Source organism: Diaphorina citri, unplaced genomic scaffold (genome assembly GCF_000475195.1).
Source record: "Diaphorina citri unplaced genomic scaffold, Diaci psyllid genome assembly version 1.1 scaffold43, whole genome shotgun sequence".
Classification (NCBI taxonomy): domain Eukaryota; kingdom Metazoa; phylum Arthropoda; class Insecta; order Hemiptera; family Psyllidae; genus Diaphorina; species Diaphorina citri.
The window spans coordinates 405,892-420,299 of NW_007377480.1; the positions used below are offsets into that span (position 1 = coordinate 405,892).

General features: G+C 37.1%; 2 protein-coding genes across 2 annotated transcripts; both read right to left on the reverse strand.

The window, feature by feature from the left end:
• Positions 1–3,882: 3,882 nt before the first annotated feature.
• Positions 3,883–5,160, reverse strand: LOC103514270 (integral membrane protein 2B-like). Its single transcript, XM_008479142.3, has 3 exons — positions 4,962–5,160; positions 4,542–4,656; positions 3,883–4,059 (listed from the first exon to the last, which is right to left on the reverse strand). Exons 1-3 carry the CDS (start codon positions 5,136–5,138, stop codon positions 3,905–3,907), a joined length of 447 nt encoding a protein of 148 aa, XP_008477364.1. The 5' UTR covers positions 5,139–5,160; the 3' UTR covers positions 3,883–3,904.
• Positions 5,161–6,152: 992 nt separating this feature from the next.
• LOC103514278 lies at positions 6,153–14,102 on the reverse strand. The gene is made up of 7 exons (XM_008479151.2): positions 13,705–14,102; positions 13,164–13,361; positions 12,740–12,844; positions 9,092–9,292; positions 8,672–8,786; positions 8,049–8,195; positions 6,153–7,284 (listed from the first exon to the last, which is right to left on the reverse strand). The coding sequence occupies exons 1-7, from the start codon at positions 13,771–13,773 to the stop codon at positions 7,160–7,162; spliced, it is 960 nt and encodes a 319-aa protein (XP_008477373.1). The 5' UTR covers positions 13,774–14,102; the 3' UTR covers positions 6,153–7,159.
• Between the last annotated feature and the right edge of the window lie 306 nt (positions 14,103–14,408).

The following is a 14,408-nucleotide window of genomic DNA, read 5'->3' on the forward strand; positions in this document are numbered from 1 at the left end:
GTATTTGGGAACAGAAAACTAAAGCGAAAAAAGAATTGGAAATCGTTTGATGAATTCGTGTTGAATTTATCAAAGGTTTTCCATTCAGGCTGTACAAATCACAGGAGCTCAAATCCAAGACGAATTGAATTGTCTTTCTTCCTGTTGTCTACTATTCTTCCCCAAAGCTACGTTTCAAAATTCTAGATATTCCTCTTCTTCTTTACCTCATTAATATCATTATTTTAATTAAAATCATTTCTACCTCATTGTGTAACCATATTGTCTGAGAAGTATGCTGTGTCGTTTTGGCAACCCAAACTTTGGGCAGTCCTTCAATAAATTTCTTCTCTCTGAAGTGAATGTTTGATGTCAATACAGAACCATATTTCAGATGTAATATTTTGATGGTACCTCGCTTAGCACGGTGGGTTGTCTGTCATTATTTAATACACACATTTTTGGAATACAGAAGATAGTTCACATGAAATGTCTGGCATTTGGGTATGCCAGAAAAAAATTTATACCATAAACATGGGGCTTTTATGGTCCGAATCTTATAGGTAAAATTGTGATGGAAGTTGTAGTAAGGATGGTATGAAAGTAAGTTTATAGGAAGGTATGATGTTTGCAATATTACATTTATTATTTAATGAAGAGAATATTACATCTGAATCGGAAACTAATATCGTTGTTTCTTAAACCATCCAAACCTTGCACGCTTCAATGGAATGTGTTTCTTTCGAGAAATTAATTTTGAAGGAAGTTTGTATTTGATTTACACAGTGTCGCGATTTTAACTTTTTTCAAAGTTCTCTCAGCGTCATTTCTTGACATCATGGAAGTTGATAGCAGAGGATTTGTTGCTGAGTTGGAGCTGATGGTATTTTTAGTTATGGGAAGCTGATTTTATGAACAGTGGCCCGAGTTCGCTCGTTCAAAGCTGATGTGTGGGAAATGGTTGGAGTTTCTTTGGCAACTGTTTGGGGTAAGTTCAATTTCTTGTATAACTTGATTTGGAACAGAAACTTGCTTTTATGTTTTCTTCTTGTGTTGTGGCGTAACATCACCATTTTTATGTGACCTTTTTTTTTCTTGCGAGAGGTAGTTTTGTTTGTAAATAAAGTCTGCCTCGTTTGTCGAACGTTGTTTACAGAATGAAACAATTCTATTGGGGCAGAGCTAGGCTGAGGCTCCAGGATAGGAACAACTGTTTACAAATCAAACGAGTTTGCAACAATTTTGAAAACCCGATAGCATGTAATGATAGAAATGCCCACATACAATCACTTTGAAAACAATGTGCAAACTTTTTTTGCGCTTACATTTGCCTCTGAACTAAAACTTCTTTTACCCGGATAAATAACACCTGATCAGCAATCAGATTTACCGAGAGTGGACAGAACTTTCATTTCAGTCGCAAATGGTTAAACAGTTGTTCCGTAGGCACTGTGTTCGAAATTTAAGCCTGATTCCCACTACACTGTCAAGTCAGTCACAATACGTCCAACGAATAGGTAAAAAATTCATATGTGATTGGATTAGGTTATTGGGAGTGAGTATTTTGACTTGAACCGGAGATGTAAATACTCCTGTTTAATCGCCATTATAGTAGGATTCATGTGTTCGAAATTTAAGCCTGATTCCCACTACACTGTCAAGTCAGTCACAATACGTCCAACGAATAGGTAAAAAATTCATATGTGATTAGATTAGGTTATTGGGAGTGAGTATTTTGACTTGAACGGGAGATGTAAATACTCCTGTTTAATCGCCATTATAATAGGATTCTAGAACCAACCTCAGTGGTGCAGTGGTTAACGCGTTGGACTTGCATCAGGAGGTTGGTGGTTCGAGTCCAAGTCGAGTCATAAAATTTAGCGAAGTGTATTAAGATGGGAACGGCATTTGTGACAAGCAGTATGCTTAACACAATTGAAAAAAAAAAAAATAATAATCCTTCCTTCTTAGTAGGATTCAAGCTTTAAGAAGATATGTGCCAAAGTGTAAATGCACAAAAGGTGCTGATAATTTTCTTTGTGTTTATTTCTTGGTCTCGTCTAGTACCTACTTTCCTACTTATTTGTTCAAACCAACCTCAGTGTTGCGTGCAGTGGTTAGCGCGGTGGGCTTTGGATCTGGAGGTTGGTGGTTCCAGTCCAAGTCAAGTCATAAAATTTACCCAGGTGTAATAATTGGGGAACGATTTGTGAAAAGCATTTAAGTATGTTTAACACGATTAACAACCCCTTACTTATTTGCTCAAGTTACGCCACATTAAGCTCTGGTAAACAAGCAACACATCCTTTGATATTAGTAAGTGAAAAAAAAAAAAAAAAAAAAAAAAAAATCACGGGTTTGATAGAGGGAACTTTAACTACCAAGTAAGATCTTATCGTCCCGAAATTTAAGAGAGGAAAGGATAGAAAGCCAGAGAACGAACCTATCTGTTTAGGATAGTTCGCCCAGGGTGGGAGTCGAACCCTCGGTTAGCTCGCTATTCCCTATAAAATTGCTTGTTTACCAGGCAGTCAATATTTTGTAAAGTAAGTTTTCTGTTTTGTTGACTTGAGCGTTCGCAGAGTTTTTTTTTTTTTTTACATTTATGTCCGAAATTTCCACTTTATGTTTTTTTATAAATACAATTTTATAGTCGGGTATTTGGTTCTCGGAAATGTTTACCTCAGATTAGCAACAAGCCGGAATTACTTTGTTTCTCAGGTGTTTTGAGTGAAGCTATTGCTGATAGCCCCTGTACTACATAGCTATTAGGGAGCCACATTGGTTTTGGAAGGCAGACTCATTTTATGTTACCGAATTTACGTCAGTGGTTCACTGGTATCTAAAACAGCTCTTGTTTAGACTGCGAGAGTAAAGGGACTTTTCGGTCTTACGCTAGCAGTATGACCAAGGTATATTCTATTCTATTGTCTTCAAATGTCCTCACCAAGCTGAGTTCACTTGGCCAGAGCATGTAATGTGTCCAAGCGATCACCCGATACCAACCGCGCTCGACGTTGCTCAAGTGTTCTAAAGGAATATGAAGCCTATATCCAACGACCATTATTACTAGGTGATATTTTTTTATTCCTTACCGTTATATTTTCTGGGTGCTTATTACTTTTTGTTGACTCAGATCCGACTCGAGTTTCGCCTACTTTGTAGGTTTTATCAAGGAAATTAAAATAATGTCAATACATAGGATGTTTAATTTACTCGTAAACCTAACAATGATGATTTTTTTTTTTTTTTTTTTTTGCCTATACTTAAATACTAATATTGATCTTTAATTTTTTCCAGGTAAATTATGCTGGACGATTTGTAGCTGTAAAGTGGAAACCTAGGCGGCCTTGTCTGACCCAAGACGAATATGTGTTCACATTTTTTTTTTTTTTTTTTTAACTTAATCCCATTTTTTATCCATTGACATACTTCCAAAGGCAATATCAAGCCAAATGTAAAATAGTATCCAGAGAAATAGATAATGTTCTCTGCTATCCTCGGAAATGCATAACTATGTATTCAAGTTGTGCCACTTAGGTACAAGATAGATAAGATACCTATAATTTTAATGTATTTTTTTATCTCTCTAAAGATAGCTTACCAGACTGCCCAAAAGCCGTGTTTTATGCTATCTTTGAAATTGTGATATTTTGGTAACAAAAATTTTCTAGTCAGATTCTTTCTATTGAAGGATCTTTTTACTTGTGATAATATAGGTACCTATTTACCTAGTGTTTTTTACATGTTATTTATTATTTTATGTTTCAATAATGAAAGTGATAAAAAATTAAAATAAAAACTAGTTTCTGACTGCCAGCTAGCTAGGCTGGTTAGGGTTAGCTGTTCTCCTCCTTGTTTATAGTCCCACAGCCAGACGCTAGTCTACTCTCTGTTTAACGTCCCCTAGCTAGACAACGCTAGTCTACTTACTTCCTCCAACCAGCTTGTGTAGTTTATACACAGGATAATCTTGACAAGCCTGAGCAATGTGAGATCCCAAGAGTTCAATATCCTCTACTGGCGTCTCTACAGCCTCGTATGATTCACTCAGCTGATTCGGATTCACCGTGTAGTAACCTGGCAACAAATATTCATAGGTAGGTACACAATAAACAAAGGAAGAAAAAAGTACGTACAATTCGATAAATAAGACAACGCGACGGTTCATTGGCAATCGATAACAAATACCTTTCTTTGCACAAAAGCCTGTGTCGTAATTTTTCACAAGTTTAAAACACTTGTGCCTAGCTAAGTACCAAGTAAAGGCTTTTGGGCAAAAAAAAAAAAAAAAGGAAAGAAGGCCTAACCCTGATTAGGCGCCTTTTTTAAGGACAATGAAGATATTTGATTGAGGAAACAGTAACAGAGGTCATATAGGAGAAAGCCAGCAGTTCCGAGAGAGAACCTTATTTAAGTATTTAGGGTAAAGTTCGCCCTTCAAGATAGCTGGCTTAAAAACGGCTCTCCTAACGCAGAAAGGTTGTCAAAAAATAGTCCAAAAAGAATTATTTTTGGCACTTGATAGGTACAATGAATAATTAGGTGGTGTTTTGTTTTACCTGTTTGCATTTTCTGAAGAAGATCATGCAGAGAAGCAGGGGGTAGAACCACACTTCTGTCCAGTGGCATCACGAAACATCTTTGTCCAGCTACATCAACAATACCAGTCATGTTCTGAAAATAGTTCAAACCAAGAGGTGTAAATTTATTTGAACTGAAAAAGCAACCTCTGTAGCCGAGTGGGTATCATGCGAGGCTTGCACATCGGAGGTCCAGGGTTCGAAGTTTTTTAGGCTCTGTGCTTGGATTTTGGGGTGCACTCAGCCTCGTGAGGACAATTGGAAATTGATTGCACAGCAGGCATTTAGTAATGCTGTGATATCCATAGAAGTTGTAAAAGGCTCTGCTTCAACACAGATAAATTCATGATTTGAAAGTTCAACTAAGTAAGTGTATCCTGACATACTCGTTATACTTACAGCTTGGAAATCGTGAATGAACTTGCTGCTTCTGCCACGTTCAAATTCGGGCACGAACATTTTCTCGTACGCTCCGGACTTGAGATCCATCTCGAATTCTTCGCGGAATGATTTGCCCTTGGGTTTGACTGGCTCCAGATCCTCATTGACGGCATTCTCAAACACGGCGCTTGCCATCTCCTCTGCCTGCTTCACCGAAAAAAAAAAAAAAAAAAAAATCTCACGGGTTTGATAGAGGGAACTTTAACTACCAAGTAAGATCTTATCGTCCCGAAATTTAAGAGAGGAAAGGATAGAAAGCCAGAGAACGAACCTATCTGTTTAGGATAGTTCGCCCAGGGTGGGAGTCGAACCCTCGGTTAGCTCGCTATTCCCTATAAAATTGCTTGTTTACCAGGCAGTCAATATTTTGTAAAGTAAGTTTTCTGTTTTGTTGACTTGAGCGTTCGCAGAGTTTTTTTTTTTTTTTACATTTATGTCCGAAATATCAACTTTATGTTTTTTGATAACTACAATTTTATAGTCGGGTATTTGGTTCTCGGAAATGTTTACCTCAGATTAGCAACAAGCCGGAATTACTTTGTTTCTCAGGTGTTTTGAGTGAAGCTATTGCTGATAGCCCCTGTACTACATAGCTATTAGGGAGCCACATTGGTTTTGGAAGGCAGACTCATTTTATGTTACCGAATTTACGTCAGTGGTTCACTGGTATCTAAAACAGCTCTTGTTTAGACTGCGAGAGTAAAGGGACTTTTCGGTCTTACGCTAGCAGTATGACCAAGGTATATTCTATTCTATTGTCTTCAAATGTCCTCACCAAGCTGAGTTCACTTGGCCAGAGCATGTAATGTGTCCAAGCGATCACCCGATACCAACCGCGCTCGACGTTGCTCAAGTGTTCTAAAGGAATATGAAGCCTATATCCAACGACCATTATTACTAGGTGATATTTTTTTATTCCTTACCGTTATATTTTCTGGGTGCTTATTACTTTTTGTTGACTCAGATCCGACTCGAGTTTCGCCTACTTTGTAGGTTTTATCAAGGAAATTACGCTATCCTATGCAAAACTGTAGAAACAATATCCTATCTCACCTCGTCCGAGCTCATCTCAACCCGGTACATAACCACACCCTCAGAGTGGGCTTTTTGTGTACGATAAGACTTCCTTACACTGAAAACAAATGGATGTTCAGATGGATAAATACGTGTCTTTATTTTATTTTTTAGTTTCTATTTTCTACAATATATTCTGAGGGATAAATAAATCCTAGTTTACATCACAAATGCACACCTTCATGAACATAAATGTTAATATTTACTCTTTTAAAGAGACCAAAAAGTTGGAGTAATTTTTAAAAATAGTCCATTTTCACGTGAAAACTAAGGGAAAAAGTCAATATTCCTTGACGGGAGAGTGGTTGAAAAGTGTCTTTTTTTCAATTCCTAGAGACCGTACATAGTATCACATTGCAGGCAATTTAAATTTTTTTGTTATATCTATCAACACAAGCACTGTAATTGCAAGTAGCATTGAAGCAGCAGCTGCTTTATTTGTTTCGTAAATTAATTAAATTCTTGTGTCTGTACCAGATAAGCCACAAACTACTTTTTAAGGTGCTGGATTAACACAAAGACATTAAAAAGTACTTCATGAATGACACAACAGAATGTTTGACCATAAGGCCATTTTTCCTCTCACATCCCAATATTCACCTACAGCCATTGCTGGAAGTTTATGTGTGAGGAGTTCATAAGGGTAAGGATCATACTGGGGAAAAAGTAAATGAAATCTGGAATAATATTAGGAAAATATGGAATGAAGACAAGGGAGCTCACTGCTACCTAACTGATAAATATCGTAAAATTAATTGATAAAAAAAGTCACACAATAATAATATTTAAATTACTGGACTATCAAACGAATGATAAAACATAGAAATATCTACGATTACAGTATTCTCTAAAATATATTAACGTAAAAAAAAAACCGAGAAAAATCAAATCAAACTCCTTTTTTTTATAATAAATATGTACCTAAAACGATTTTGAGAAAAACCTAAATAATATGTATGTTAGAATATTTATTACACATTGCTTTATTGCATTTGTTTTGTGGATAATATGTAATTTGCTTAGCTATGTAGCAAACTCTTGTTTATAGTGATGTGGGCATGATTAATGCTAGTGGGATGTTTTTACTTCTGGATAGCCTGGGGTAGACCATCAATGTTGACGATTTCAATGGCACGGGGTTGAACTCCGTCTAATACAGTGAACGCCTTGTTGTTAGTAGCACTGTCATCAACGCTACGCTTCACAACTGAAAAATAAAGTAATAAAATGAAATTTAATAAAAACGTACATTAGATTTGTGTTGTAGCATAACCATCCCTTAGTATGCCTCTCATCAGATGGGCAAGAAGAAACAAAGGAACAATTTCATAATTTAAACAAGGATTTTTATTCACACAATATGTAAACTATACCTATGAAATACATATGACCTTGTTTAGATTGCGGGAGTAAAGGGACTTTTCAGTCTCATTCTGGCAGGATAAACAAAAGGTATATTCTATTCTATTCTACTTCCCATTTAGGTGCTGGGTCAACACAAGAACATCAGAAAGTAACGCGTTAAAATATTTGCAATCGAAAAACGAGTACAAGTTTTTGTTGATGGTGGGCAACGAACCCGGGACCTTCAGCATGGCAAGCAAGCGCGTTACTGGGCTAACCATGCCCCCAAGGCTCAGTGTGGGCTTTTTGTGTGTTGTTGTTGTTGTTGTAGCGGCTTTAGCTTTCGCCGAACGGTGATGGCAGATTAAAGAGAAGATATCTTTTTGTATCTGCCATACACCTGGGTGATGGTCTTCGGCCATGTTTAATAGGCTCGTCCTGAACCGTAGTCAACCATCGTGAAAAATTGTGCTTATTCTTTAAAAGCAGAGAGAACCCTTTGAAGAACTGCCAGCTAGCTAGGCTGGTTAGGGTTAGCTGTTCTCCTCCTTGTTTATAGTCCCACAGCCAGACGCTAGTCTACTCTCTGTTTAACGTCCCCTAGCTAGACAACGCTAGTCTACTTACTTCCTCCAACCAGCTTGTGTAGTTTATACACAGGATAATCTTGACAAGCCTGAGCAATGTGAGATCCCAAGAGTTCAATATCCTCTACTGGCGTCTCTACAGCCTCGTATGATTCACTCAGCTGATTCGGATTCACCGTGTAGTAACCTGGCAACAAATATTCATAGGTAGGTACACAATAAACAAAGGAAGAAAAAAGTACGTACAATTCGATAAATAAGACAACGCGACGGTTCATTGGCAATCGATAACAAATACCTTTCTTTGCACAAAAGCCTGTGTCGTAATTTTTCACAAGTTTAAAACACTTGTGCCTAGCTAAGTACCAAGTAAAGGCTTTTGGGCAAAAAAAAAAGGAAAGAAGGCCTAACCCTGATTAGGCGCCTTTTTTAAGGACAATGAAGATATTTGATTGAGGAAACAGTAACAGAGGTCATATAGGAGAAAGCCAGCAGTTCCGAGAGAGAACCTTATTTAAGTATTTAGGGTAAAGTTCGCCCTTCAAGATAGCTGGCTTAAAAACGGCTCTCCTAACGCAGAAAGGTTGTCAAAAAATAGTCCAAAAAGAATTATTTTTGGCACTTGATAGGTACAATGAATAATTAGGTGGTGTTTTGTTTTACCTGTTTGCATTTTCTGAAGAAGATCATGCAGAGAAGCAGGGGGTAGAACCACACTTCTGTCCAGTGGCATCACGAAACATCTTTGTCCAGCTACATCAACAATACCAGTCATGTTCTGAAAATAGTTCAAACCAAGAGGTGTAAATTTATTTGAACTGAAAAAGCAACCTCTGTAGCCGAGTGGGTATCATGCGAGGCTTGCACATCGGAGGTCCAGGGTTCGAAGTTTTTTAGGCTCTGTGCTTGGATTTTGGGGTGCACTCAGCCTCGTGAGGACAATTGGAAATTGATTGCACAGCAGGCATTTAGTAATGCTGTGATATCCATAGAAGTTGTAAAAGGCTCTGCTTCAACACAGATAAATTCATGATTTGAAAGTTCAACTAAGTAAGTGTATCCTGACATACTCGTTATACTTACAGCTTGGAAATCGTGAATGAACTTGCTGCTTCTGCCACGTTCAAATTCGGGCACGAACATTTTCTCGTACGCTCCGGACTTGAGATCCATCTCGAATTCTTCGCGGAATGATTTGCCCTTGGGTTTGACTGGCTCCAGATCCTCATTGACGGCATTCTCAAACACGGCGCTTGCCATCTCCTCTGCCTGCTTCACCAGATTCTGTGTCCAATCAAAAAACATCAATACATGTTACTAAGTTTGTCCGTTTTTTTCCATTCTTAACAAAAAAAAAATCCTGCTAATAGAGGTAACTGTAACTGCTAAGGTCTTGTCGTACCGAAATCGAAGAGAGAAGGAAGGATAGGAGAAAGCCTTCGGAGAACGAACATTATCCCTTCAGGCCGGGCGGCAATCGAACCCAAGGCCTAGCGCTTACTGGGCAGGCGCGCTAAGAGCCTAGTTAGCTTACTAGGCTGGCTTTGTCCGTTCGATTTTATTAAAGAGAAATAAATAGGCCACCCTAGTTACTAAAAACCTCGAAGAATAGCGCGTCTACTGGTCTATGTGTTTAGGATAAAGTTCGCCCCGAGCGAGAATCGAACCCGGGACCTAGCGCTTACAAGGCACGCTGCCTTACAAGCCAACTAATCTGACAGTAGAAGGGGGAAGCCTCCTTATTAACAAAGATAAGAATTTGCAATAAGATGTTAACAATAATGCCTAAACAGTAGCGCGATTGTCCTACATTACTTTTTTTTACATGGCTTCCTACCTATCTTATTACCTAACGTTCATTATGTCTGCTTGTGCTTGTTATGAATCACAATATTTACGAGATGAGGCTTCTTTTGTAAAGAATGTAAACTCATATCTTATCATATCAGAGTTCATATCTTATCAACAATATTTTTCCTAATAACTGCTTGACCGACATGGTTGCAAGCTTATCAAGTTATTTAATTTAATTTTTTTTTTTGTCCTACCTACTGTAGGTACCAATCAATATTTTTGTCCTACCTACTGTAGGTACCAATCAATATTTTTGTCCTACCTACTGTAGGTACCAATCAATATTTTTGTCCTACCTACTGTAGGTACCAATCAATATTTTTGTCCTACCTACTGTAGGTACCAATCAATATTTTTGTCCTACCTACTGTAGGTACCAATCAATATTTTTGTCCTACCTACTGTAGGTACCAATCAATATTTTTGTCCTACCTACTGTAGGTACCAATCAATATTTTTGTCCTACCTACTGTAGGTACCAATCAATATTTTTGTCCTACCTACTGTAGGTACCAATCAATATTTTTGTCCTACCTACTGTAGGTACCAATCAATATTTTTGTCCTACCTACTGTAGGTACCAATCAATATTTTTGTCCTACCTACTGTAGGTACCAATCAATATTTTTGTCCTACCTACTGTAGGTACCAATCAATATTTTTGTCCTACCTACTGTAGGTACCAATCAATATTTTTGTCCTACCTACTGTAGGTACCAATCAATATTTTTGTCCTACCTACTGTAGGTACCAATCAATATTTTTGTCCTACCTACTGTAGGTACCAATCAATATTTTTGTCCTACCTACTGTAGGTACCAATCAATATTTTTGTCCTACCTACTGTAGGTACCAATCAATATTTTTGTCCTACCTACTGTAGGTACCAATCAATATTTTTGTCCTACCTACTGTAGGTACCAATCAATATTTTTGTCCTACCTACTGTAGGTACCAATCAATATTTTTGTCCTACCTACTGTAGGTACCAATCAATATTTTTGTCCTACCTACTGTAGGTACCAATCAATATTTTTGTCCTACCTACTGTAGGTACCAATCAATATTTTTGTCCTACCTACTGTAGGTACCAATCAATATTTTTGTCCTACCTACTGTAGGTACCAATCAATATTTTTGTCCTACCTACTGTAGGTACCAATCAATATTTTTGTCCTACCTACTGTAGGTACCAATCAATATTTTTGTCCTACCTACTGTAGGTACCAATCAATATTTTTGTCCTACCTACTGTAGGTACCAATCAATATTTTTGTCCTACCTACTGTAGGTACCAATCAATATTTTTGTCCTACCTACTGTAGGTACCAATCAATATTTTTGTCCTACCTACTGTAGGTACCAATCAATATTTTTGTCCTACCTACTGTAGGTACCAATCAATATTTTTGTCCTACCTACTGTAGGTACCAATCAATATTTTTGTCCTACCTACTGTAGGTACCAATCAATATTTTTGTCCTACCTACTGTAGGTACCAATCAATATTTTTGTCCTACCTACTGTAGGTACCAATCAATATTTTTGTCCTACCTACTGTAGGTACCAATCAATATTTTTGTCCTACCTACTGTAGGTACCAATCAATATTTTTGTCCTACCTACTGTAGGTACCAATCAATATTTTTGTCCTACCTACTGTAGGTACCAATCAATATTTTTGTCCTACCTACTGTAGGTACCAATCAATATTTTTGTCCTACCTACTGTAGGTACCAATCAATATTTTTGTCCTACCTACTGTAGGTACCAATCAATATTTTTGTCCTACCTACTGTAGGTACCAATCAATATTTTTGTCCTACCTACTGTAGGTACCAATCAATATTTTTGTCCTACCTACTGTAGGTACCAATCAATATTTTTGTCCTACCTACTGTAGGTACCTACCAATCCTACCTACTGTAGGAACCAATCAATATTTTTGTCCTACCTACTGTAGGTACCAATCAATATTTTTGTCCTACCTACTGTAGGTACCAATCACAATTAATTTTTTTTTTTTTTTTTTTTTTTTTTTTTTTTTTTTTTTTTTTTTTTTTTTTTAACAATAAAAAATGTTTAGATTTTCAAGTATGATCTGCATAGTTTGATTATTCTAATCCAAATAAATGCTGTCAGAGAAAAAGGTTGGGAAATGACAACTTGCTATGACAACTCACTAAATTAGTCCCCCCCCCCCATAATGGATCTGTGGCAAGGGGGGAAAAACAATTGAACAAACCCCCATGTAATGGCCCTGTGCAAAGAAAAAAAATCTACTGAACAAATTTTATTTACCATTTAATCAGTTGGTATTGGTAATCACCTGAACACATTTTGATTAACTCCTTACTTAATCAGGGTAATTAAATGAACAAATTTTGTTTACTTTAGTACAACTTGTTCAATTCTTTCATTGTTATCAATGTAGCCTGTTTCATGAATGACCTTGCACTTCCCATTTCTCAGGCTATAGAAAAAAATGTCCTACCTACTGTAGGTACCAATCAATATTTTTGTCCTACCTACTGTAGGTACCAATCAATATTTTTGTCCTACCTACTGTAGGTACCTACCAATCAATATTTTTGTAGGAACCAATCAATATTTTTGTCCTACCTACTGTAGGAACCAATCAATATTTTTGTCCTACCTACTGTAGGTACCAATCAATATTTTTGTCCTACCTACCTACCTACTGTAGGTACCAATCAACATTTTTTTTCTTTCTTTCTTTTTAATTTATAGATGTTTTATTTTACAGCCAAGGTTTATAACATCAATATTCTTTATATGAGGACTGAGGACTCTGTGGATTATACCCTCTTTTTGTTCTTTATTCTATACCTACCAAGTAAAGTTGTGTATACTTACAAATATTTCCATGTCCTTATCCTGGGTAAGTTTATCATGGTACACCAGATGATCATCTCCTTCTTCAAAATAGGGTACATAGCATGCAGTTCTGAACCTTTGATGCTGTGAAAATAGGACAAATAATTGGTGAGGTTTAGGAATAAAGAAAGATAAAGTTTTTTTTTTTTTTTTTTTTTTTTTAGGACCTGATATGTATAGGATAAAGTTTGCCTTTCAAAAAGTCATACACAAAAAGCCCACATTGAGGCTTAAGTGTAGGGGCAAACAGCCCTAAAAGATGGGTTAAGCTTCTACAAATCTTGCCCCAGGTAGGAATCAAACCTGAGACCCAGTGCTTAAAAGACAGGTGCACTACCTTCCCAGCTAACTAGGCTGGACAAAGAACTACAATAAACAATATATTTACATGCAGGAAGCTTACCCTGGAATGTAAGAACTGTTTGTAAATGTAGAAAGCTCCACACAATGCAATGGTGAACACCAGTGAGCATGCAACAATGAGGACCAATGTAGTGATGGTTGAAGCTCGTTTGGCTCGGACTCTCATCATTAACAGATGAGGGTCTGTGGGAGGAGTCTCGCCTTCTGGACCTGCCTCCACATCTTCTGCATCTCCAGCCTGAAACATCGAACATCACAATTTACCCATTACAGTAAAGAAGCTGAAATGGATATATTAAGTGTATGCATCCAAAATTTTGATTTTGAAGGACCGTGTTGCCCTTTCCTTCTAGGCCTGCCTATTATCCATTTTTTTTGACAGCTTCCTACAACTACAAGAGGACCACAGTTAGGGAACAACTAGGTATTTGAAAGACCAGTTTCATGTGTATACTGAAGGACTTCCTACAACTACAAGAGGACCACAGTTAGGGAACAACTAGGTATTTGAAAGACCAGTTTCATGTGTATACTGAAGGAAAAAAAAAACACCCAGAAATGTGAAATATTGACAAACTTACTGCATTGACAACCAGTGGTTCATTATCAATGGGTTTCTTTTCAGGATTGAATGCCTTAATCACTGTCATTTTGTTCAAGCTAAAGTACTTAGGTACAAGTGTTAAACTTGCGAAAAATTACGACACAATTTAATGTAGAACTGCACTGGCTACAGTGAAATTGCACTGATACTGATTTCTCAGGAATCAGAAGGAAATTAACAACTCCTACGACCGTGTAATTCAATCCACCGAAAACACTAGAACACCAACTTCGCAGTAAATTAAAACTAATAACTAATCGTAATCGGTCATAAAACAAATCAAATCAACTAGGTATCAACAAATAACAAATAATTCAGAGCGAAGCAGCGAAGGAAGTGGAAATAAACTCGGGGAAAGGGAAAAGGATGACCGATAAAAGAGGAAACTACAAAACAGAAGAGGAGAAGAAAATGGAGGAAAACTTTTTTTTTATCAAAAAAGTTATCAATCAGCTGATTTTCAACCAATGAAATCATTAGTTGATTTTTTTCGTGTGATCAAATGATCGGATCAGTTTATGATCAGCCAATGAGATCGGTTTAGTATTTACCGCGAATTCAAAAAGCGCCCTAATCTGAAATCTTAGCGTAAGGTCGCGGGTTCGATTCCCGAAACAGGACAGATTGGATACTGTAGACCTAGCTCGTGTAAACCCATGTTGTTGGGTAGAAATGTTACTG